This window comes from Corvus kubaryi, unplaced genomic scaffold (genome assembly GCF_017639235.1).
Source record: "Corvus kubaryi isolate FWS band 111438036 unplaced genomic scaffold, C.kubaryi_AGA036_p1.0 37382, whole genome shotgun sequence".
In the NCBI taxonomy this organism is placed as follows: domain Eukaryota; kingdom Metazoa; phylum Chordata; class Aves; order Passeriformes; family Corvidae; genus Corvus; species Corvus kubaryi.
In genome coordinates this window covers 5,397,205-5,420,658 of record NW_024581124.1, presented here as the reverse complement: position 1 = coordinate 5,420,658, position 23,454 = coordinate 5,397,205, and the positions used below count along the sequence as shown (strand labels likewise).

Here is a 23,454-nt window from a genome sequence, read left to right as displayed (position 1 = left end):
GCCCGCGGCCGCCTCCGGCCCCGCCCCGCGCCCCTCCCGGCTCCCGTCCGGCCGCGGCCATGGCGGAGCCTGGCGGGGGCCGCCCCGTCACCGTCAGCGACGTCCAGCAGCTGGTGCGGCGCAAGGACGAGATCGAGGCGCAGATCAAGGCGTGCTACGAGCTGCTGGAGGGGGTCAGTGCCCGGGCAGGGCCGGGCAGGGCCGGGAGGCGCCGTGCGGGCCCGCGGGCCCGGCCCCCTCCCAACCGCCGCCTCTTCCCTCACAGCAAAAGGGCGTCGGGATGCACGAGCCGCTGGTGGACGCCGAGGGCTTCCCCCGCGCAGACATCGACCTGTACCAAGTGCGCACCGCCCGGCACAACATCATCTGTGAGCGGGGAACGGGAACCGGGCGGGGGGGCCCTTCCCGGGGCCGCGGGGCCGGGTCGCGCCCCCATCCCGCGGGATGAGCCAGCGAAACCGGGATGTGCGGGAGAAACCTGGCCTCTGCCCGGGGACAGGCACCGCGTAACAGCGGTGACACCGCTTAAGTCTCTCAAACTCCCATCTCCTCGTTGTAATTCCTCAGAACCGGAGCCCAGGGCTGCGCTGAGCCGGTTTCCCAGTGGTTCTGCTCAGCGCTCGGAGCTGCCGCCTGGGCTGAGTCAGTAAAATGCCTTTGTCCGCGTGTTACTGCAGCGGCACTGAAATTCTGCCTCTGCTGTGGAGCCATTTGGGATCTGCGAAACACAATAAAGCTTTGCTGTGCTGTTTGTGGAATAAAATTTGGGTAGGAAACAGCTCGGCATTTATTTCATCCCAGGCTTTCCCAGTGCCCTGACTTTCAGGATGGGTTTTTCTCTTCATACATGACAGCAGATGACTTAATGAAAAGAGGACTTGAGCTGCTCACTAAGTTCTAAAGGATCATAGGCCTCCCAGTCCTGCTGCCTTTGCATGTTTACCAAAATTTGTAGGGTGGTTTTCTCTGTGTCTGACTTTTACTGATAAACATCTGCTGGGCTGGCACCAGGCCCCAGCAGATAGACCAGCAGAGGTTCTTGCTGAGATCAGAGACAGCCAGGGCACTGCTCTGCATGGCTGCAGAGGGGAGCAGGTGCTGAGAGTCCTTTGGGGGAATCCTTTACAGCTTCCCAAGTGCTCATGGTGTCACCCACAGGTTTGCAGAATGATCACAAGGCCCTGATGAAGCAGGTGGAGGAAGCTCTACACAAGCTGCACGCCCGGGAGAAGGAAAAACACGCCAAGGATGAGGCGGAGGCCTTGGCTGAGGCCATGAGCCAGAACCAGAGCCTGCCCCAGGCCTTTGCCAAAGTGAACGCCGTGACCCCAGGCTCTCCTGCCAGCATCTCGGTATGTCAGGCACAGCTCGTGGGGAAGGCTTTGTCTGGAGCCAGACAGCTCATGGCTTCCTCTGTCTCTTGTTAGTAAGTGGGAATAAGTTGGGGGCTTGATTAGGGTGTCACCCCCTCTCTTTTGTCACACTGGGATGTGCTGTGAATGGGTTGGTCACAGTACAGGGATGAGATGGGTGTTCTCTGAGCTGTATCCTGGCACCACACAGCTCCTCCCACACCCCACTGACCGTTCCAGCCTCAGGATTTCTCTTCCCATGAAACAGAACAGAGGAATGAACACTTACCTCTCCCTATGGCCTTTGAGAGGCTGTAGTGATGGTCACTTGCCTGAGTGTGAGAAGTGTTGTAGCACATCCCTCTCCTTGTGGCTGGGTGAAGGGTGATGCTCCTGTGTTATTACCTGTGATATTACTTGTCTTTGGAGAATGCAGGTGCTCATCTCTCTTCTATCTCTGTCCAGGGACTTCAAGTTGATGATGAGATTGTGGAGTTTGGATCTGTCAATGTAAACAACTTCCAAAACCTGCAGAACATCGCCACGGTGGTGCAGCACAGTGAGGGGGTGAGCTTATTTCTGCATGACTGCATTCTCTTGCTTGTCTCTGTTAGCCACAGCTTTTTCTATGGAACTTTGATCTCTGGAATCATCATTTCCATGTCAGAAACAGTGTCAGATTCAGTCTATGCTGTTGTAGCCTTGTTCTCTCACAGCACTGAGCTATTTGCTCATGAATGGAAGAGCTGAGGAGTGTGTGCTCTTTGCTGTGAGCATCACTGTTGTTTGTTCTCCCCAGGGACTCCCTGCAGCAGCATTGCTCTGCCAGCCTCATGGACTGGCCAGAGAAGCTGCCACAGCTTCTCTGTGGTTGATGGTGGAAGTGGGGGATCTCCTGGAGATGACTTCACACAAAACACTCCCTTCTTTCAGTTATAGTCACCAGAATGGGAATGGGCACTGCTGCAGAACAGCTCTTTGGGCTTAATGTTCTTCTGGTGTTTCAGCAAAAGAAGGAAGAGAGTTGACTTGGTGATGGAAAAGTGAATTTATTTTTTATTTTACCTCTCTTTCAGAGACCCCTGAGTGTGACTGTGATCCGCAGTGGTAGAAAGGTGCACGTGGGGCTGACTCCGAAGCGCTGGGCTGGGAAGGGTCTCCTGGGGTGAGCTGCTGTTTTACTTGCTGGAAGGGAAGAGGCTTTCACCAGCTCAGGGCACGTTTCCTGAGCAGGGCCAGCCCTGGGCTATGTCAATGCCCACTGTGGGCACCAGGGAGCTGGAGGCTGCTGGTTCTGCACAGGGATAAGGGAATTGAGTTCCATCAAACTCAAAAAATTGAGTTCCATGAACACAGGGAGAAAGGTCTCAGGGGCTGGTTTGTCTGGTAGAGGAAACCAGTGGAGAAGGGTTATGGTCTGATCTATCCCATGTCAGATCTTCTGTGCCTGTTTGAGAAAGGACGTTTAATATTTCCTTCTACCCTCTTCTTTTTCAGCTGCAATATCATTCCCTTACAAAGATGACCATGGCCTGGAGAACAATAAAGCTGAAGCTTGTGCGTGCTTTCTGAACTCTGATCTGGTTTGAAAACTTCCCTACGTGTTGTTGCTGTGGCCTCTGGTGCGTGGAGGGTTCTGGCAGAGCAGGGCCTGCCTGCAGTTCAGAATTGCATTGGTTGTCACGAGGAACCTGCAGAGCTGCAAGATGTGGCTTCTCATCTCTTCCACCTTGTATCAGTTTAGAATAAGGCTCTAGAGAGACCCAAACCTCACTTGATACAACCTCCAAAGAGCTTGAAATGCTCTTATTTGGTGATAACAGAACATTCCTTTTTTCTCCCCCTTTAAAACTCCTCACTGAATATCATGTCATACATGCTAAAAAGTCCTAGAGCACTTTTTGATGCCTGTCACAGTAGATGACAGACAAGAGATATGCATCTTCCCCACGTTGCCATAACTTTTAAAGTCACTGAACATACTGAAAGGATTTTTGGAATGCCCAGTTATTTTAAGACAACGAGGTAAGGAATAGGGGTTATAATTCTACTTTTGGAACTTCTAGTAGTTTATGTAGTCATGATAAAAGCACTCCTAATCTGTCTTCTCTCTCTTTTTTCTTTTAATTTTTAAAAAATTTGTTTATTTGCGGGAGTTGATTTTGGGGTGTTTTCCTGGTTCCAGCCAGGACAGGGTTTACATTTTGTTCCTCCCATTCCCAGGAGCAGTGGGGGGAGTGGTGGGTGGCACATGGTCTGGGGTGTTTTCAGTGGGAACAGTAAACTGGGGAATACCATTCCTAAACCACCAAAGGTGCATAAACTGAGGGGATTCCGGGAATGACTGGTTTGTTTGTTCAAAGCTTATTTCTAGTTGAACTTCAAAATAGTCTCCCAAAACAATAAAACTGTGTATTGCCTCTCTCTGCTCTTGTAGTCATTATTTGGGGCAGCCTCTCCGGGTCAGGGAGATAATAGGAGCTGGTAACAAATCTCGTTTCTGCTCCCAGCAGGGCGTGAGGCTCTTTCTGGGCAGAAGGAAAAACAAATTAAATTTAGAAATGGTTATTATTTGAGCTTAACAGCAAGGGTGAGGTCAACAGCTGGGAGCGTTTGGAGCTGATTATCTGCAGGGGTGAAGTGAGAGCTTGGAGTGATCCTTGGGAGTGGGTTTGCTGTGCAAGGGCCGTCCTGGCAGAGAGCTGGGGACCGTGGGGGACTGCCAGGGGATGGGGGATGATTTTTCTCGCTTTGATTCCGCTTGTGCTGCTCAAGGAAGCCATTGGAGCAGAGCAGCCTACAACTCCTTGTGGGGGGCATCGGGTAAAGATTCTTAAGCCCAGGACGATATCCTGGGGAACAAGGGCTCCGGCCATGCCAAGAGGGGCTTTGTCGCAGCCATGAGCGGGATTTAGGTTTGGGCAGGGTGAAAGGCTGAGGGTTCACTCCTCCGGGAAGGAACGGAGCGGCGGGGGGGTCAACGCTGCCTCTTTCTGGCAGCCGGTGGAGATGAGGAGGGTTCCTCCCCCTCTCCCGGCGTTTCCCGGTGCAGATGAGGAGGGTTCCTCCCCCTCTCCCGGCGTTTCCCGGTGCAGCCGGTGGCGCAGCCGGTGCTGCCGGTGCGGCCGTTGCCTGGGAACGGCGGTCGCAGAGGCAGAGAGACGCGGAGATCGCTGTGTCGGTGAGCGGGGGGGGGGGGGGGGTCTCCGGGAGGATCCCTCGGGACAGCAGGAGGCACCGAAGTCTGGAGAGGTTCCCAGGAGGGGTCTTGGGAACGGCTCCGTGTGAGCGCGGTGAGACCCGGCGACCGCGGCGGTTCCCAAGCGGCCGTTCCCGAGCTCCCGTCCCGCCTGCCGGGGCCCTGGGAGGGTTTTTTCCAGGGCCTCCTTCCCCTCCCGTGAAAGTTTTCTGTGCACAAGGTTTCGGTGTTGGCTCAAATGCAGACCCGTGAAGCCGGAGATGAACCAGCTGCCGCCCAGGAGCAACTCTGTGCTTACAGGGACTGTGGCAAAACCCCCATCCAAAGGGAAATTTCCATGCCCAGCGCGGTGTGCGGGCAGACAAGGGAGGGAGTCTGCGCTCAAGCTGGAATAACCCGGGCAGTACTGGGCTTGCTTGTGCTCAGTGCGGGAGTGTTACTGGAGCTGAGAAGAGGCTCTGGGCCCATTTCCCAGCTTCACAGGTGCCCTTTCCTCCTGCTGTGCCCAATTCCAGGTCGTTGTGCAGCCAAATCTGGGAGAGAGTGTGTGTTTCAGAGCATCTCCACACCCCAGCTCCCTGGGAGGAGGGCAGAGGTGTGGATGGATGGTCCCTGTGAAGTCATGCTGGAGTAACCCACTGAGGGAAGAGCAGCACTAAGCAGCGAACCCAAGGAGATGTTCCAGGACAGACAGATGGCTCAGGAGATGGAGGTGAGGGCTGTACCATGGAAAGTCCTGTTTGAGACAGGGTCTGGGGCAGATCCTAGTGGAAACAGAGCCCCCAGGATCTGAGACATGCTGGGGTTCATTCCCAGTAGCCACAGGGCGGTCCCCATCCAGACCAGCCCAGGAGCCAGCATTCACCAAAACCTCTCTCCCTTTTCAAGGATCCCCTTGCTGCTGCCAGGGAGAAGGAAGGAGCACCAGAGGATACTGGAGAACCACCGATGTGTCCCCCATCATCTCCTTTAGGTATGGGGATCTCAGACACCCTGCCCAGTACCTGGGCTGGGAGCCAGGGCACCCTGGGGGAAGGCAGTGCTGGGACATCATGCCTGGAGGGCGCTGGACCCCCTGAACCAGCCCCAGCACTGTCTGAGACCAAGGGAGCCATTTCCAGCCCTCTCTCAGGCTACAGGGAGCAGCACACGCAGCATAAAGGCTTTGCCAGCTTGGTGTGGGCAGCCATGCCGGGGATGCTATTCCGGAAGAACAGGGACAGCAGCCTTCACCCCCTTGTGAGTACCAACGGGCACAGTGCCACCAGGATGGTCCACACTGCACCTGGCGTGCCTGCCCCGCTCTCTTCCACCACTCCACAGACCTCGTGTGCCTTTTTTTGTCCTGGCTGCTGAGAGCTGCCATTTCCCTGCAGAACCTGTCCTGGGTGTTTGGCTACAACAGCAGCCTGGCCGTGCACAGCCTGATGGACGGGGAGGACCGGGTGCTCCTGTACATCTCCTCCCACATAGTGGTCATCCATGACATCCTGGGGAACAAGCAGTACCACCTGCAGGTCTGGCACACAGCCGAGCATCTCCCTCCTCCTCCCCTTCTCCTGAACCCCCTCCCTCCATCTTTTTTTCTGGTGCCCTGTGCTTACGGGGCACCTATAACCAAACCCAGAGGCAGCCCAAACAAAAGGTATGGACAAAACAGCCCCAGGTTTGCAGCCTGCAAGGCATTTTGCTGCTTCCCTCCCCCAGGGCCACACAAATGTCATCTCTTGCCTGTGTGTGAGTGAAGACAAACGCTGGGTCGCGACCGCCGACGGAGGGCCAGACACTCTGATCATCGTGTGGGACTCCTACTCCGGGTAAGCTCCCAGGAACCTCCTCTTTGGAAACCCCCTGTGTCCAGTAAATCACCCAGGACTGATTCCAGCCTCAGCTGAGAGTAAAATGAGAGAACACAGGGACAGACTAAAAAGCAGCAAAGGAACCAAAACCAAAACCAAGGCCTTCATGATCCTCATATTACCCATACCCATGAGACACTGAGATGGGGCTGAGCTCTCCCAGACTAAGTACATCACATCTTCATGATGTGATGGAGATCCCTGGTGAGTTGTTTCCCAGTGCCATTTACTTAGGAGGAAGGGATGGAGGGGACATTGAGCACCACCAGCCTGTGGCAGCACCAGTGTTTGCAGCCTCCCTCCCTCCATCTCTCCTTCCACACAGACCAGGGTGGGTGGGTTGTGCCACAGACTTTGCCAAGTGACTGCCTTGAACCCCCTGTGCTGCCAGGAGCACCCATGGGGTCTCTGCTCCGTAGGGTACCCGTGCGCACCATCTTCGAGAGTCATCCGGAGGACGGGGTCTGTGCCATTGCCATTTCCCAGGATGCCAAGTATTTGGTGACCATTAGTGCTGGTACTGTGCAGGTGAAGAGAATATCTCCTCTTACATAGCTTTGCAGGATATAGACCTGGAAGTTTTTTGCAGTGCAGCACAGGGGAGGTGGGAATTTGGATGGGGAGAGCAGGAGAGAGGGGAGCGGGTTTGCAGAGTGATGGCTTGTTTTTGCTGAGCCATTAGAAGATAGACCTGGATTTCATTATAATGAATGCTGCAGAGTTGAGAAAATGGATCTTAATTTGTTAGAAAAGCTTCTGACTTCATCACTTTCATCTAAGCAATTTCTAGCATTATTTCCTGAAATTAAGCTTTCTGCTGCCAGGCTGTGCCGGGTTTTACCCTGCTCCAGTCTTTTAGGCCACACCATCCCCTGCAGTGGGTGGGGAATGGGACTCACCTGGCTCCCCCAACCTCCCAGAAAGCCACAAGTGTTCCTTGGATTTTTCTTCCCTTCTCTTCTAGAAAGTTTGTGTTTGGAGATGGACTTTGCCCACAGAGAAACCCATGTGCAGCACAGAGCTGAAGCCTGAGTTTGGGCATCAGGTGAGTGACCATGGCTGAGGAGGGCGGAGGGGCTGGACCAGGCAGCCCCATCCTCACCTGCTCCCCCCTGTGCCCCCATGTCCCCATCCAGCATGGGGCTGCTGGTGGGTGCCAGCTGGGGGTGGGAGGCAGGATCACACCCCATCCCTGGAGCACCCGGATGCAGCAGAGCGTCCCAAGGGGTTATCCCTGTTCCTCTGATACCTGACAGGCACAGGGTGCCCTCTGTTTTCAGTTCAGTGCAGCTGGTGAGGTGGTTCTGGATAAAAGCAGTTGTTCTGCATGGAAGAATAAGCAGAAAGCAGTGCTCAGCTTGGTGCTAATGTGATTCTCACCTTTGAATTTCAGGATTATGTCATTTTTAACCCTCAGAATCCCCAGGAGTTTGTCAGCAACAGCAAAACCCAGGTGATATTTTACCTGTGGGTAAGTAGGGACACGGGAAGTCATGTTTCGGGTGCCAGAAAGGAGGTGACAGGGAAACTCTGGGGCCAGGTGTCTGTCCACAACTTGGGTCACACATTGCAGATCTGTCCCTGCCCTCGCCCCCATCCCCCTACCCTGCTCCCTGCCCTTGCCAGATCCCAAAGTGGTCTGGGCAGAGTATCACCCTCCCTCCACTCCCACACTGGTGAGGCCCAGCTGCTGTGGCAGGGATGCTCTTCACCTCTCCCACTCCTGCTTTCCCATGGGCCTTGTGCCATTCAGCAGCTTTTGGAAGAGAAGCAGGCGGAAGGAGAGGATGTTTCATGCTCTCTGGAAGATCTTGGAGCCTTTCTGCCCCAGGAGCCCTACTTTGGTCACCACAGTGTGGGGCCAGTGCCCAGATGGTGGGGAGGGAACACGCTGGCACTGCAGAGCTCGATTCCAAAATCCTTGTCCTGGATGTTTTCTCTGCTTTCCCCAGGATGATGCAGGTTTGCAGTACAGGGCACCATTCCTGAGCAACCAGGTGAGCACAGTAGGGAGGGACCACAGTATGTTACCCTCTTGGCTTTCCTGCTTGCAGCAGCACTGTCCCTCCCCATCCCCTCAAGCAAAAACGGTGGCCATGTCCCCAGCTTGTCCCCCTTGGACAGGGACAAGCCTGTTGGGTTGCCTGAGCTGAGGTCAAGCAGGGCTCTCTCTCCAAGGTGCCCCACTGCATTTTCTCCGGAGGCTCTTGTCCTCTTGTCCTGCTATGGGGCAGGGAGGGAATGTCATGAGGACCAAGCAGAAACCTCTCTGCTGGAGAAGGGCAGAGCCAGCTCTGGGATAAAAACACGGCCTGGCTGCTGTCTCCACAGACTTTCAAGTGCCTGGTGGGACAGTTCAGCCAGTCAGTTTTCCATTTTAACAACGCCCAAGCTCTGACGGGCACCTCAGCCGGGAAGCTGGTGGTGTGGGACATGGACAATCCCCGCACTCTCCCCGAGGAACTGCCAGCCAAACCCCACGGAATAACAGCCACCAAAGTGGTGTCAATGCAGAAGGAGAGTCTTACCGTGCTCAAAGTGTTGGAGAGGTAACGGGGCAGCCCTTTTCCGTAGCTGTAGTCCTTGGGTACCTCAGCTGTAGTAGTGGCAGAAATAATGTTGGAGTTTTAAGTCACTTGGCAGCATGGTCACTCATGCAGGAAAGTGCTGCTGGTTTATGAGTAATTTTCCAGCAATGGATTTGGCTGGGGGTGGAAACAAGGTTGAAAAGTCGTGGTGATGAGATGCCAGCTCTGCTGGGGTAGCTCAGACAGTGGCTCAGCCTCCTGGCCGCTACCGGCAGAGGGAGCAGACAGCCACCAAACGCCGCCACAGCCTCGGAGACACGGCAGGGACACGGCAGGGACACGGCAGGGACACGGCAGGGTCACGGCAGAGCTGCTGGTTTCTGCACAGCCCCGGCTTTCTCCTGAACAACTGTGCAGGGCTCTGCTCATGTGCTTGTGCAGAGAAGTGGGGAAGAGATTTGCTTCCGCCTAAGGATGCCCTAAGGAACTCCTTCTGGGAGTTGTCAGTCAGTGTGTTGGTTAAGAACTTCCCCTTCCTTGCAGCTGTGTAGTCACAGGTGATGTGAAAGGGCAGGTTAAATTCTATGATGGGCAGCTGCGGCTCCTCACTATCTACAGCCATGACAAAGTGGGTCCCATCCGGTCCATCTCGTTCTCCACAATCCTTCGTGATCCTCCCGGTGCCTCCCCAGACAGCAGCAAGCCCTTTCTCACCAGGTGAGTGTCTCTTTACGAACCCAGCTCTTCTGTGTTTGCCTTGCAGCTCAAAACTGGGGAGGAGGTCAGTGAGAGCTGCTCCATGAGCTTCTGCCTGGTCTGGAGCAGGTTTCAACCCTGTGCTCAGGCTTCTGGGCAGGACAGGGAGGGAGTGTGGGCGGGCTCCAGCACATCCCAGATTCTGAGCTTGAGGTGATGCCTTGGCGCAGACATGGCGTTAGTGCAGGCACGGCGATGATCAGCTTCTCTGTCACGTACCCGGCACACCAGGCAGTACTAATGCTGAGCCTCCAGCTCTCACTGGGCCCCTTAATCCCCCCCTTAAGCCCCTCCCAGGGATGGCTATATCCAGTTGGATTTTATCATGGCTTGGCAAGCTAACTGGGGCCATGGCGCCAGCGCAGGGCTGTACCACACTGACCGGTCACCAGCTCCTCTCTGTCCCTCTGCGTGACGTAGCTGTGCCTGTGAGGATTTATAGGGAGTCTGCAGGCCAGATGAAGCTGTTGTGTGTCTCCATCCCGCCTGCAAACCATATGTCTGTCACTCCTGTTACAGCTTTCCTGGCAACATCTGTTCTTAGCCACACGTGTTTTCCAATGAGCCATGTGGGACAGATTCTTTTCCAGCCTGGAGCAGTGTCCTGGAGGATGGTTTGGTTTCCCTGTTGGTCTCTGTTGTCTCATGCCTCTTCCTGGGTCACTGCTGTAGCTCCTGCCACTTGTAGCTGCTCTGGGCAGCACAAAAGGCAGAAAACCAAAGGGGAGGGCCTGCGCTCATCCCAGAGGGTGGTGGGATTAGGAATGGCTGGAGAGCCCAGCTAAGGCATGCAAGAGGTGCAGAGTCCATCAGTGCCTGGGCCAGATGTGCATAAACTGGTGGCCGTGATGGAACAGCTGGCAAAGAAGCTGTGCTTCCCCACTTGTGTCTGTCTGTGCAGCTCCTAGACTCAGCCTGGAGAAGGCTCCAAGGAGACCTTATAGCACCTTCCAGTTCCTCAAGGGCTCCAAAACAGCTGGAGAGGGACTTTGGACAAGGGTATGGAGTGAGAGGACAAAGGCAGAATGGCTTAAAATTGACAGGGCAGGGTTAGATGGAATATAGGAAGAAATTCCTCACTGTGAGAATGGTGATGTCCTGGCACAGGTTGCCCAGAAAAGCTGTGGATGTCCCATGCCTGGAATTGTTCAAGGCCAGGTTGGACAGGGCTTGGAATAACCTGGTCTAGTGGAAGGTGTTGAAACAAGATGATCTTTGAGGTTCCTTTCTCCTCAAACCAGTCTGGGATTTCTGTGTGATCCTCTCTTGTCCCTTTTCCTGGGCCCAGACTCTCTGTCAGGCAGACTGAAACTATACACGTTTGTGCTGTAATGTGAATAATTACCCAGCTGTCCACACATCACCAGTCACACAGTGAAACCTCTCTGCCGTGCTGGTCAGCGTGGCTGAGTGAACAGACAGGGACTGAAACTGCCCTCCGACCTTGGCCATGGCAGCGCAGTCAACCTGGAGCCACTGACAATGGTGGTGTGGAGACACGTGAAAAGCCCATTCAGAGTATCTCCAATTGCTCATTTGTCTATCTCACACACCAGTGACTTGCAAATGGCAGGAGCTCCCCAGATGTCATTCATCTTCTGGCTTGCCCAGCCAAGTAGAAAATGGAACTGACTCCAGTGTCTTCCCATGGCCATTTCCCAGGTCATGAATACAAAGTGCCACTTGCCTTCCAGGTCAAGGAGCGTTTGCATATTGTGTATCACAAAATATAAGTGATTGTCCAACTAACTTGCCAAAAAGAGACTGATGTGTAATATAGCTTGGAGGGACATGAGCCAGTTGGTCTGATTCATCGAATTCTGTTTCTCTCACACTAAACAGGAACTTTATCCTTTCAACCTCTGATGCAACCATGTTCCATGTTGCAACAGACAGCACAAACTTTGAAAGAATCATGAAAGAGGTGAAGAAAGCTGTGAATGCCATTGCCTGCCACCCGCAGGAGCCACTCGTGGCTGCGGGGAGTCACTGTGGGCTGCTGAAGGTGTGGGACTACAAGGAGACCCAGTACCTCGTTAGCAGGATATTCACTGAGGCTGGCATCCAGTGCTTATCTTATGACCCTGAAGGTATCGCAGCCCTGTGACCTCCCCACGTGCCAAGCACTGGCTTTCCTGTGAGGAGTGATGGTGTCGTGAGACGTTTCTGATCTGCTTTCCAGGTTATTTGCTGGCTGCTGGTTTTACTGATGGAAGCGTTTACATCCTTGATGCAATTTCCCTTCAGTCCATCTGCGAAAAATTCCAGTTCTCGCAAGGTCCTGTGACTCACATCAGCTTCTCTTACGATTCCAAGTACCTCGCAACTGCTGTAAGCTTGTTTTTTCCGCTCGGTGATTTACATGCGCTGTTCCTGGGGCAGCTTTGGGAGGGACTGGGAATTGCCGGCCATCCTGCAAGGCACAGAGTGAGCAGGGCAGAGAGCTGTCCCTCCCCTGGGGCTTGGTGACTCTGAAATGCAGAGTGAGCAAGGCAGAGAGTTGTTCCTCCCCTGGGGCTTCCTGACTCCGAAGTGCTTTTCCTGGCTTGAAGACTCACTCTGTAAAAACGTCACCAGTCACAGTGGCTCCGCAGACCCGCTGCTGGCAGCGCCCCGTTCCTAACTTTAGTGACAAATCCTAGCTCTGCATCCATCTGTAGAAAGGGCTGGAGCAGGGATTTCCTTCTGGCTGGTGCTCTGCGAGAGAGCTGCTCCCTCGATCCCATGTCTCGATATAGAAGTGTAGAGGCAGCTTGAAGCAGTTTGACTCAGAGGTTGTAGCAACTGCTGCTGATCTCTACAAAGAAAAAGATTCCCCTTCCCTGCACGTGTGCCAGAGCACAGCAGTGGGAAGCATCTTCCTTGTGATTTCTAGGGAATCACAGAAATTCATTTACTGCCCTTTTTCTACATGAGCATGGCAGGGAATGGCTCAGATGCTCCCGCCAGGTTGAGGATTTCTGTGGTGCTCTCTTGAGAGCAGCTGCCCAAATGGGTCCAGCCCAGTGCTTTATCCTGGCAGTGACTCCAAACATCCTGGTGGGACTCCAGAACAGAAAGGGCCAGGCTAAGCCTAGAGGGGACACACCAAGTAACCCACTGCCAGCCAGGGGATGTGTGTGGGGATCGTGGCTCATTGACCTTTGTGCTGTTGTTGCAGGATGAGAATCATTCAGTGACTGTTTACAAGAGAGTCCTGCAGAATGGGAGCAGATGCTGGGAACACCTGGCAGGGCTGGACTCCCACTACAAACCCATCCGGAGCATCCTCTTTGGGGTCCACTCGGACAGCAACGAGCCCAGGCTCCTGAGCCTCGGGGAGGACCGGCAGCTGGTGGGTTGATGTGAAAGTTTAAAGGACAGAGATGATTTGTGGTTAAAGGGGTGGGGCTGGACAAGGCCATCAGAGGAGACTCCGTGTTTGGTTCCTTGGCTCCCAACTCTCTCCTCACCAGTTCCATTGCTGGGGGTTGTTTCTCAGACTGGTCTCGGCACTGAGGCTCTCCTATTGTGGCTTCTCCAGGAGATGCAAACCCAGTGATTCCACAAGGTCAAGGGTGCTGGCAGACCACAGGGGAGTTGCTGTGTTTCCTTGTCTTTCCTCCAGGTTGAATATGACCTGAACAGCAGCATCAAGGACCACTTGGTGGTCACACACAGGGACAGGCTGGAGCAGGCTGCGGTGCCCCTGTGCTTGGCCTGGTACCCACAGCTCAGCACCGAGTCCTTTTTCCTCACTGCCAACAGCTGCTACAAAATGAAGCTCTACAATGTGACAACCAAAATGTGCAGGTAGAGGATTGATTCAGGCCTGCCATTGCCTGGGAACCTCCTCCTGATCCTTGGTCTAATAACCACCATACTCCCACCCATGAGCATGGGATTGTCCATCTGTGATGCAGATCTTGGGAAGGCTCTAGTAAATCTAGAGCCTTCAGGTCACTCCACTCTTATGCCCATTCTGCTGTTCACTGATGTGTCATTTAGCAAGGTTGTGGCTGCAGCTGGGTCTTGGTCTGCTCAGCATGTTGGACTTGAGATGCAGCAGTTAGACATCAGATAAAGAGACAGGAGTTCACATGAGCAAAGCATAATAATCCCTGAGCACTAAATTTCTGAGCCCCAGTGTAGTTCCTTCTAGCCAGGGACCCTGTCCTATCCTGTTCTCTCAGCCTCAGCACAAAGCCTCTGCACACCTCCCATATCTACCCATCCTCACACACAACAGCTGTTCAGAGGGGAAAAATGTTTTGGGTGGCCTAGAGTGGATAAATATGTTGTTTGCCTTTAGAAAGACCGTTTTGGGACCAACCTATGGCTCCCCCTTGGAGAAGATACAAATCCTCCCTAGGACAAGCTCTGCGGACCCCCAGCAACACTACCTGGTGTACATTACAAAGGACAAGGTATGGAGCCCCAGCTGCCCAGATGTACAAGAGCCCCCACTTGCAGAGCTGGTGGTCCCTTGGGAATTTCACTGGAGATGAAACCACATGTAGGCTGGTCCTGCCTGAGAGCTGAGAGAACTGCGGAAGAGGATGTGGCATTGCCCCAATGGGACCCCCAGCCCTCCCAGACTCCCTCTTCCCTTCCAGGTGGGCTTGCAGATTCTGCCTGTCGACGGCAACCCCCACAAGTCCTCAGCCTTCATTTGCCACCCAGACGGTGCCTCTGACTTTGCCACCTCCCATGACGGGCGTTACATCTTTACAGCCGGGGGGAAGGAGCGCACTTTTATGAAATGGAAGGTCAACCTACCGTGAGTTATGGCAGGAAAGGGAAAGGAATCTTGTTAATGCTTTCCACAGCTGCTTGGTCAACCCACTGGGCCCCAAGCAGCTCTGTGGGGTGGCAGCTGAAACAGGAAGGGAACGGTCTGGGAAATGGTGCCCAAATGGTAAGAAGTTGGGCAGAGGATTTTGTGGCCCCTGTGGCCTGGCCAGCATGATGGGAGATTGTCAGGGTTAGGCAGGGACCAGAAGAGCAGCACTGGCTGCTGCAGGAGGAGCACACAGGGCAGCTGCTGATACAAAACTGTCTGCTCTCCAAATGGGATAGGAATTTGCTGGGAAATCCCCCCTGCATTTGAAGACTGGATTTAGGACAAGCCACCTTAATCCTATAAAGCTTTGCTTACATGAATAAATGGCCTGCAGTAAATGGGGTGGCTGGAAGAGTGGAGGCTGCTTTAACAAAGGAGGATCTCCAGGCTCTGGCCCAGAGCAGCAGCGATGAATCCTGCCAGGTTTCTTACGCCATCCTCTGCAGGTTTCCCTCTGCCAGATCCCTTGGGCAGTGGTGCCAGATGTGCTCCCACGTGGCAGGGGGGTAACACAGCAGAGGCGGGATAGATATACTGGTTTCTTGGCACATCAAGGACCAAAGCTGCTCGTTGGAATACATTTGTGGGGCAGAGGCTCTTCCCTCACGGCTGCAGGTGCCCGGTGGGTACATTTGTACATAGAGAGGGAGCAAGGCAGCTGTGAATGGCATGAAGGCTTCCAGCCCAGCATGGAACCACTTCACACTTCAGGGACTGGGAAGGGAGCTTAGTACATGGCAGAGTTAGGATAGCGTGGCATGGTCTCCCTCAGTTTGTGTTGGTTTGGTTTTTTCTTTTTCAAATCCTGTGCAACACCCTCCTAGCACAGAGCACTCTGTCTCCTGGTTTCTGGGAAATAACTCCATGGGAGCTGGCTTTTAGCCCTTGCTCCTATGTTTGCCTTACCTGGGAAACACCACTGCCCCTCACCTTCCTAGGACCAAGATTTTGTGGTTAAGACCCCGCTGGTCCTGCAAGGAAAACATTTTGCAGGTACCATTCGCTCTGAGGAAAGCCCAAGGGGTGCCAAGCCAGCTCACCTTCATGTGCCAGAACAAAGGAAACCTGGGTGGGAAAGCAACGGGTTTATTTATTTTCTTTTCCACTTTGTGTGGCTTAAACAGTCGGGGGTCAGGATAAGCGACATTTTAAGGAAGGCAATAGAATATAAATGATCCTTCTTTATAATGGTTGGCCAGAGTCCAGGCAACACTGAATTTCTATGTAATTTGTTTTTGGAGCGAAGTTCTTGATGAGCTAATTATCATTTTATTGCTGCTTCTGGCATCTTGTGCATCTCCACTGTGTTTAATACCCAAATAACTTAATTATGAAAAAAACATGAAGCTTGCAAAAAAACCCCCATGGAAGCAGCACTACAGAGGTGTGTGCGAAAGCTGCAGCCTTGCTGCCAGGCGTGGGGTATTATGTGGCAGTGCTATGCCATGATTGCACTGCCAGGCTTGGTTTCTTATTATATCTGCACAAGCCAAAGGGATTCTTTTGGCTCCAACTGCCTATGAAATTGAAACAAAGAGGTGGCTACTCAGGCGCTTTCAGTTTAATGCAAACTGCACCTGTGACTCCGTTGCCCGCCACGGCAGAGGAAGTCGGGTAATGGATTGCACTGAGTTATTGGGGAAAAATGTGTTAGATCAAGGAACAGGGAGTTGTGTGGTTTATTGCAAACACCAAGTCCCAGCCTTCTCTGCATGTTCAAAATGCTGATCTAGCTAATTCATCTCTCTCAATGTCTCTATAAGGAAGCAGAAAAGCCAAATGCCAGACACCAAGTTCAAGTCCATGGAAAAGCTCCTGGCTCCAAGCCCTGTACTCATTCCACTCAACAAGAGGACCATTCAGTAATAATTAATTCCCACACTGTGCTATTGTATGTAAAACCTGGGTATGAAATATGCTGTAGAAGTGCAGCTGATGATAAAATAGCACAGGGTTCAAGGCAGTGCTTTTCTTTCCTGAATTCTCAGGCCCAGGGATTTTATTTATTGGAAGTGTCTGTGAACGACTAGAAAGGGAACCGTGAAGGCTCTCCTCACATGAACCCTTCCTGTACCTTCTTTTCTCCACTTCTGCCAGTGCCTTGGATGCTGCTGCTTTCCTGGGTGGGGAGGACTTGATCCCATTCTACAACCTCCTGAATGGTGGCAGAGAAGGGGAATTCTTCAGGGTAATTATGCTCACTGTGAATGCTGTCTGGCCACATCTGGCTGGAGTTTAATTTATACAGGCCTGACATTTCTTTATGTTTTGTCCAACTCGCCTTTAACAGCAATCTCATTGATATGCCTGTTAGTAAACCCTAAAAGGAGCCTTATCTTCCCTGCCTGTTGGTAACTGAAATTTGCAGTGTTTGTTTGAATCCCTGGCAGGAACTGGAGGACTATTTTTACTACGTACAGCTGTGCAGCCAAGGTATCGATACAATGGAGAAGAGACAGGTGTCAACACATATTCCCTTGGAGGAAATTCCTTCTGTAATGAGAGCAATAGGATTTTATCCATCAGAGGAAGAGGTTGGTCAGCTGTTTTTATTGTTTTCAAAAGAAGAAAAAGCAAGACTGACTGCACCTCCCAAGTGTTCTAAGGGCCAGATTCTGACCATTGCTGTGCTGGATGGCTCTAGAATGTATTTATTGGCTTTCAGTGTATTTTATCTGATCTGCATAAATATAGTAGTAGTCAGAATCTGGCAGCAAATTCCTCAAAATTTTCCTTGCTAGCAAGTTGGGCAACTGCAGGGAAGGCTGAACAAACCTGGAGCCTGACAGCTCATAGTTGTTCACCAGGGCAACCTCAGGGTCAAAATTTTACAGCAGAGAGAACTGATTTAATAAGGGTGCTGCTTCTTCCCCTTTGTGTGGCTGTTTCTCCAAGGCGGTTTGTATGTATACAAACCTCATTTGGTAATGTGTAACCTGGCATGACTGAATCTGAAGCAAGGAGATTTGAATAACGGCCTCTGAGCCCCAGCTCCAGCCTGTCACCGCAGGAGGGGTTCTCCCGAGGGCAGTGGTGCATCACTGCGCTCCCTCGGCCTTTCCGTGGGGGAGGCTGTGTTCATCTCTGCCATGGCACAGGAACCCACAGGCTGCTGAGGCAGTGCTGTGAGTTTGTGCCATCCCATCTACCCAAGGATGCTCCGCTGCGAGAGCCAGATGGAAGGCAGGACCTTCGCCACAGCCGCCAGCAAACTGACTCACTTTGGAGCCCCCACAACCAGCAAATGTTTGTCTGAGCTGGGGCTGCTTTGCCCTGGTGTCAAGTTGAGGTGTTATCTCCTCATATTGTGTTAGATCTTTTCCTTGGGTTATTGCATTTTTGCATCTTGGGGACACAGAGAACATATTCCCTTGGGAAATGTCTCTGGAAGAATAACTGATAATGTCCCAAACTTCCCCAAATTAAAATATAAACAGCATTTCAGGCATGGAAACAGAGGTGCTGAGCTGTTGTGAAACCAGGCAACCTAAAATCAGTAATAAATCCAGAGAGAAGGTTCATCTCTCTCTCTCTCTCATGTTTTAATAAAAGAAAAGCAGGAGGGAGAAAAGGCAGCTTGGGCTGACTAGAAAAGCTTTTGGGAATTGGTGTTTTTCTTTTGTAGTTCAGTGGGGTTGATATAAAACCTAATCCCAGATCAGCCAGAGCCAAGTGAAAATGACATTCACTACAGGAAAAATATAAGGCTGAGATTTCCCTCTTCCCCGGGCTTCATTCAGTGGAAAAACTTGTGACACCAGGACAAAGGCCCAAGGCTGAATGCAAAGTCCTCCCTGGGGAGATCTTGCATCAGCTTCCCTTCCCAGGGAGCAGCACGCTTGGTACGTGTTGGCACGGGGAATTCTCCCAGTGTTTCTCTGTGCCCGTGTATCTCTGAAGGGGCTGCGAGTACAATGAAGGCATGGAGCAGATGCTGCCTTTTGGACACACATCTGCACAGCTGCCAACTGGACTGACTCACAGCACCAGACTTCAGGAAAACCACTGGTATCCAGCACAGCCAGTGCTTGCCTGTTTGTCTGAGAGGAGAGTAAGTGATCCAGCAGTGCAGGGTGTCAGCCCCACTGAGCACATTTCAGATTTGGCTTGTGCAGCACCAGAACCACCCCAGACACAGGTCAGAGCAGGGGAAGATAAGATTTCTAATGCCAGCCAGGGTGTGCAGCCTGGTTCTGTCGGGACCCTCATGTGTGTGCTCCAAGAGCAAGGATGGTGTGTTTACTGGTTTGTGGTTTGCCTGCCCACTGTCCCAGAGCGGAGACACAGCTGTGCCAAAGGTGCCGGTAACAGCTGCAGGGTCACTGAGTGCCTGTCACAAGAGAGGAAATCCAAAATGACTGTGTTATGTGTAACCCCCATTTTAACTTACTACTGTCCTGTCAGCAGGTGTGTAACTGTTTGCCATGCCCACTCTCAGCTGCTGAGTGCAGCTTCCTACTGGGATGTGGTCATGGCACCCATGGCACCAACACATGCGCGGTTAGGGGACATTGGCATTCACAGGATCGGAAACTGGCCCAACGCTCTTCAAAATAAAACATGTAACAATCTGCCTTGTCTTGATCTTTAGATTGAAGAAATGATAAATGAGGTAAAATTCAGCAAGTATGCGGATACTGGAGAACAAGTGATAAAAATCAATTTAGGGGATTTTATCAAACTTTACATAAATCATCGACCTGCACTTGGCTTGTCAATGAAAACCATACAACGAGCATTTCAAGTTCTTGGTTACGATAATGAGAAGGGAGACAAAGTTATTGACACAGGAGACTTCCTGTCACTGCTTCAGTGCAGAGGTGAGTTATTTTGTTTCTAATATCAGTTTTATGCTTGCTAGTTCTGCCTGCAATTTCAGAACTTTTTTACTGTAGCAAGAAATTATTATAGAACGATAGCCTGGTAACCAGGGCAGGCGTGAGGACCCATCTGCCTTAAGATTTTAAATTGAATAATCACATGTCTTGTCCCAGCTGTGCTTCTTTTACTGCTCTGGAAATCTCTCCTGGCCTGAGGTATCTTGGCTGTTAAATGATAAGTACGGATCTTGGCAAAATGTATCCTTCTCCCAGTGTGCCCTTATCTGAATTGCTGTTCTCTCTTCCAGTCACACAGGCTCTGGAAAAGTAGTATAAAATTGATAAAAGGGAGACAAGAGAGGAGGGATGAAATTGGTCCTGGGCTGAATCTGTGTGAAAGACTGGATGGTTTAGTTGAGCTGAATGAGGGAGAACACTGTAAATGTGGGTGTTCATATGCTTGTGCCAGTGCCATAGAGTGTTAATAACAAACTTCTGTTGTCTTACTTCTGGTGTAAAAGCGCAGCTGAGCATTAAAACAGGTAAAGGGAAATGCTGGTTTACTGATGTACTTGTCAGTACATCACCTGGCAAGACTCCTTGCCACAAAGATCCTTGGAAACCAAGGATTCAACCAGTGTGAGAAAGGTTAGCTATTTATACAGATGGTGTGAACATCCATAAATAGGTACATCAGATAGAACAGTTTCATAACAGATCTATAACCTCATGCTCCAGGGCATGAGCCAACCACTAATCGGGAACAAGTGCTATGTCCATGTTATTTCAAGATACTAAATCAAGACTTTTCTCCACCTTCCTCTTTCTCGCCTGCATGAAAATGGCTACATGGACTGTGATCTGTGCCAGGAATTCTCCAGTGGGAATAGAAGCTCAAGCCCCTGCAACTGCAATGTATCTTAAAGAGCTGTCTGTATCAGAATTTCTCCCTTTGACTGACATTTTTTCCCAAAATGCCATAGGGAAGAGCAATTTTCCTTAGGATCAACGTTTTCCTGCATTGGGATCACGTGTTTTGGTTGGCAATGTGTGTATCTCAGAGAAGCCAGATCCTCCTTTGAACTGTCCTGTTTAATTCATGCACTTTGTAATTTGAGTTGCTTTTGAGTTTTTGTGCTCTCAACCCCATAACCCACGGGCTGGGGTTGCTCTGTTGTGTACAGGGGAGCAGATGACAGAGGACGAGCTGGCCGAATGTCTGATCACCTTGCTGGGCAGGAGACCCAGGGAAGGAGGATCTGAACCGGACACCTGTGATCCCACAGGTACGGGATTAGCATTCCACACAGCACAGAAGCAGGATTGTTTCAACTCCCAGATGGAATAATTTAAATTTCAAACCCATTTACCCTGTTAGGCCAAGAGCTGTCAAAACTGCTCAGATGGGATTGCAAAAATAGTCACAGAGCTACAGACTGTCCTTCATCCACGCAGCAATTACATGGGTGTATCTAAAAATAAATGGACAATGAACTATAACTGGGGCCTGACAAGATTACATTGCTGTTTATCTGCTGGCTGGAACTGAAATTAGAAACACACAGGGAAATCCCAGTGCTGATTTTACCCAGGACGCAGTGCCCATTGTAACAGAGCTGTTGGTAACGACTGCATTTGTCTGCAATTTATGTCCCAGTCTACACCAGTCTGGAACAGCAAATTATAGCATTGATTTGAGCCAAGCGGCTGTATTTAATTGCCCATTGTAACTGGAACTGCATTTTTGTACAGTTCATGTCCCAGTCCCCACCAGTTTGGAACAGCATCTGTTTAGGGTCACTGGCAATGGGCCGCATGCAGCAAAGGTGCCGCTCCCGAAGGGAGCTGCCTGGTGCTGCAAAGCAACTTGGAAATCCCTGGATCCCTCAGGATCCTAAATCACATCAAATCGACCAAGTGTAAAAGTTGTCTCGTGACTCCTCTGAGGCAGGGACCTGCTGCAAGGTGAGACACACAGGTTTAATCCCTGATATAAACACACAAAGTATCAAGCTAGTAAACCATCACTTTGTCATGATCCCTTCGTACATCTTTAAAAACATTTCATTCACTTCTTGCTGCTTATAAATTTTACTGGAAAGCCATTTTTACATTGCTTCTCTGTGTCTTGTGTTGTTGTTACTGCTCTACAGGTGCAGCAGCTTTGACTGAAGAAATTCCAGCAGAAATCACAACAGAGGTATTTGTTGCAGACATTCTTAGCTTACCTATTGCTAAACCAGAGAAAAAGAACAGAAGGAAAGAGAACAATCTTTGATCTACAGAGACTCAGAATCATAGCAACCACAAGATTTTCTGTCTGTTCCTACTTTCCAGGATCCTCTCCTCGAATATCTGCAAAATTTATGGCTTGTGTTTATTATAAAGTAAAGGTCACATAGTTGCATTTCAGTCAAACTCTAGAATAAGTCCCCAGTTTGGCACACGCCACAAACCTGTAATTTCATGCCTATCTAGGGAAACACTGGGGTGGCTGGAAAGAATGAAGCAGGTGGCCACTCCAACCTTGGCTGGAACCTTCCTAGAAGTCATTTCAGGTGGGTTTATGTCAGATGCAGTCTATTTTCATTATGTTAGGACAGTATTCATTTGTGAAACCTGACAGCAAAAGAGCAGTGTAAGAGTACTGTATTGATTAAATACATTGATAAATGCTTTGACAGGTTAGAATGGATTTGTAATTATAAATCCAATGGACCTCGGTAAAGAAAGCAATGCTGTGGTGTACATTACAACCACGCTTCTCTTTTGGCCTTTAAACTGACTTTTTCTTTCTGAAAGTAGTAATTCCAATTAGCAGTGTAATACCAATGGGACGGCATCGCACTGTGTGTGTATAAACAGCATAATGAGACTGATACAAGTTGCCGTAGAAAGATCAGTGAAGTGCTGTTGAACAGCTCCCTTCTTTACATCATCCTCGGCATCAATTTGAATAATAATGTAGGCCCTTAAGAAGCATTCCTTTCAGAAGCAATGTTTTTTAAACAGAGATCGCTGTTGTGTACTCAGAGCATCTGTGATTGTACAATTAGCAGGAGCAGCAAGGTGTGCATTAGGGAGAAGTTAATGAAGGAGTCCAGCAGTACCACACCAGAGCTCGCAGGTCTGTGACAAATTTCCTGCAGAGCATCACCTCCCATGTAACTCATTTACCCTTTATGTTCGTGTACTTCCATGGATCTCTGTCGGAGCTGAGCCTCCACTGCTTAAAAGCAGCCCAATTCCATGGATATTACTGGAATTATTTAAAGCAGCTGAGAAACTTTATAAGCACTGGGGGGAAAAAAATCAAACTCTGCTAATTATGGATTATGCTTCCTGTTAAACAGGGGACTACATTGCCCATTCCTGTGTTCAAGGTCTGTCACAGCAACTGGTGCAAAGGTGGCAGGGGTCTCTGTCGCCGCCCTGCACAAAAACCCGTATTTTCTCTATATGTAAAGTGCTTTGAGGTTTTTAAAATCCCTGGATTTTAGGACTGGAGTTTGCTTTGTGGTAAAGTGTAACTGTGCTCTTGATGCTGCTAGACTGCACTGGTTTATCACAGAATCACGAGAATCAATTTGGTTGGAGAAAATCTCTGGGATCCTCGAGTCCAACCCTTGACCGGTCAGCACCTTCTCACCTAGACCATAGCACTAAGTGCCACATCCAGTCTTTCCCTGAAGGGGAGGTGATTCCACCACCTCCCTGGGCAGCTCTTGACAGCCCTTTAGACTTGAGGCGAGCTGAAATCGGACAAACTTTTTAGTTCGGGGGTAACTTACGGCCTGAGCTTGGTGAAAGTGGGGAAAGAACGTTGTCTTGTGCCCGCTCCAGCGAACACTCGAGGAAAACCAGCGACGGGAACTCTGGAAGCCCCCGCGCGCGCGGGGCCGGCGGCCGCCTCCGGACTCTCCGCCGCGCGGGCTCCTTCCCGCCCGGCACCTCCTCCGCAGGTCCCCGCCGGGGGCAGCTCGCTGTCCCCGCGGTTCCGCGGTGTCCCCTTAGCCCCGAGAGCCGCCCGGGGGTCCGACTCCCCCCCCCCTCCTCTCCCTCACGCCGCGGCCGCGCTTCCCGCCACCCGCCGTCCCCTCACGGCGGCCGCCCCTCCC

At 51.3% G+C, this 23,454-nt stretch overlaps 3 protein-coding genes and 1 long non-coding RNA gene across 4 annotated transcripts in view; 3 read left to right on the top strand and 1 right to left on the bottom strand.

Annotated features, from left to right (window-relative positions):
* Positions 1-20: 20 nt before the first annotated feature.
* On the top strand, positions 21-3,776 carry PSMD9 (proteasome 26S subunit, non-ATPase 9). Its single transcript, XM_042034716.1, has 6 exons — positions 21-173; positions 266-368; positions 1,159-1,352; positions 1,818-1,919; positions 2,429-2,517; positions 2,850-3,776. The coding sequence occupies exons 1-6, from the start codon at positions 60-62 to the stop codon at positions 2,875-2,877; spliced, it is 630 nt and encodes a 209-aa protein (XP_041890650.1). The 5' UTR covers positions 21-59; the 3' UTR covers positions 2,878-3,776.
* On the bottom strand, positions 3,180-9,488 carry LOC121667742. Its single transcript, XR_006017142.1, has 2 exons — positions 8,939-9,488; positions 3,180-6,442 (listed from the first exon to the last, which is right to left on the bottom strand). It is a non-coding gene; the product is annotated as an uncharacterized LOC121667742 (long non-coding RNA).
* Positions 5,176-22,017, top strand: CFAP251 (cilia and flagella associated protein 251). The gene is given in 23 exon segments (XM_042034715.1): positions 5,176-5,263; positions 5,440-5,524; positions 5,684-5,790; positions 5,928-6,068; positions 6,259-6,368; positions 6,830-6,938; positions 7,375-7,455; positions 7,804-7,881; positions 8,363-8,407; positions 8,742-8,959; positions 9,482-9,655; positions 11,537-11,784; positions 11,877-12,025; positions 12,855-13,028; positions 13,302-13,486; positions 13,986-14,100; positions 14,290-14,453; positions 16,614-16,704; positions 16,907-17,050; positions 19,108-19,336; positions 20,521-20,622; positions 21,490-21,603; positions 21,606-22,017. Coding segments are annotated over 23 exon segments (2,931 nt in total). The 5' UTR covers positions 5,176-5,227; the 3' UTR covers positions 21,638-22,017.
* Positions 14,563-23,454, top strand: part of BCL7A (BAF chromatin remodeling complex subunit BCL7A) — a 28,981-nt gene continuing 20,089 nt past the window's right edge. Inside the window, exon 1 of the mRNA XM_042034718.1 lies at positions 14,563-14,591. Within this exon, the coding sequence (XP_041890652.1) occupies positions 14,578-14,591 (14 nt within the window). The 5' untranslated portion in view covers positions 14,563-14,577. The remainder of the gene's footprint in view (positions 14,592-23,454) is intronic.

Excerpts from the sequence above, each read along its gene's own strand:
- PSMD9 (XM_042034716.1), top strand. The coding sequence starts at position 60 with ATGGCGGAGCCTGGCGGGGGCCGCCCCGTCACCGTCAGCGACGTCCAG. Across the intron at positions 369-1,158 it reads CGCCCGGCACAACATCATCT|GTTTGCAGAATGATCACAAG; the intron begins GTGAGCGGGGAA and ends TGTCACCCACAG. Across the intron at positions 1,920-2,428 it reads TGGTGCAGCACAGTGAGGGG|AGACCCCTGAGTGTGACTGT; the intron begins GTGAGCTTATTT and ends CCTCTCTTTCAG.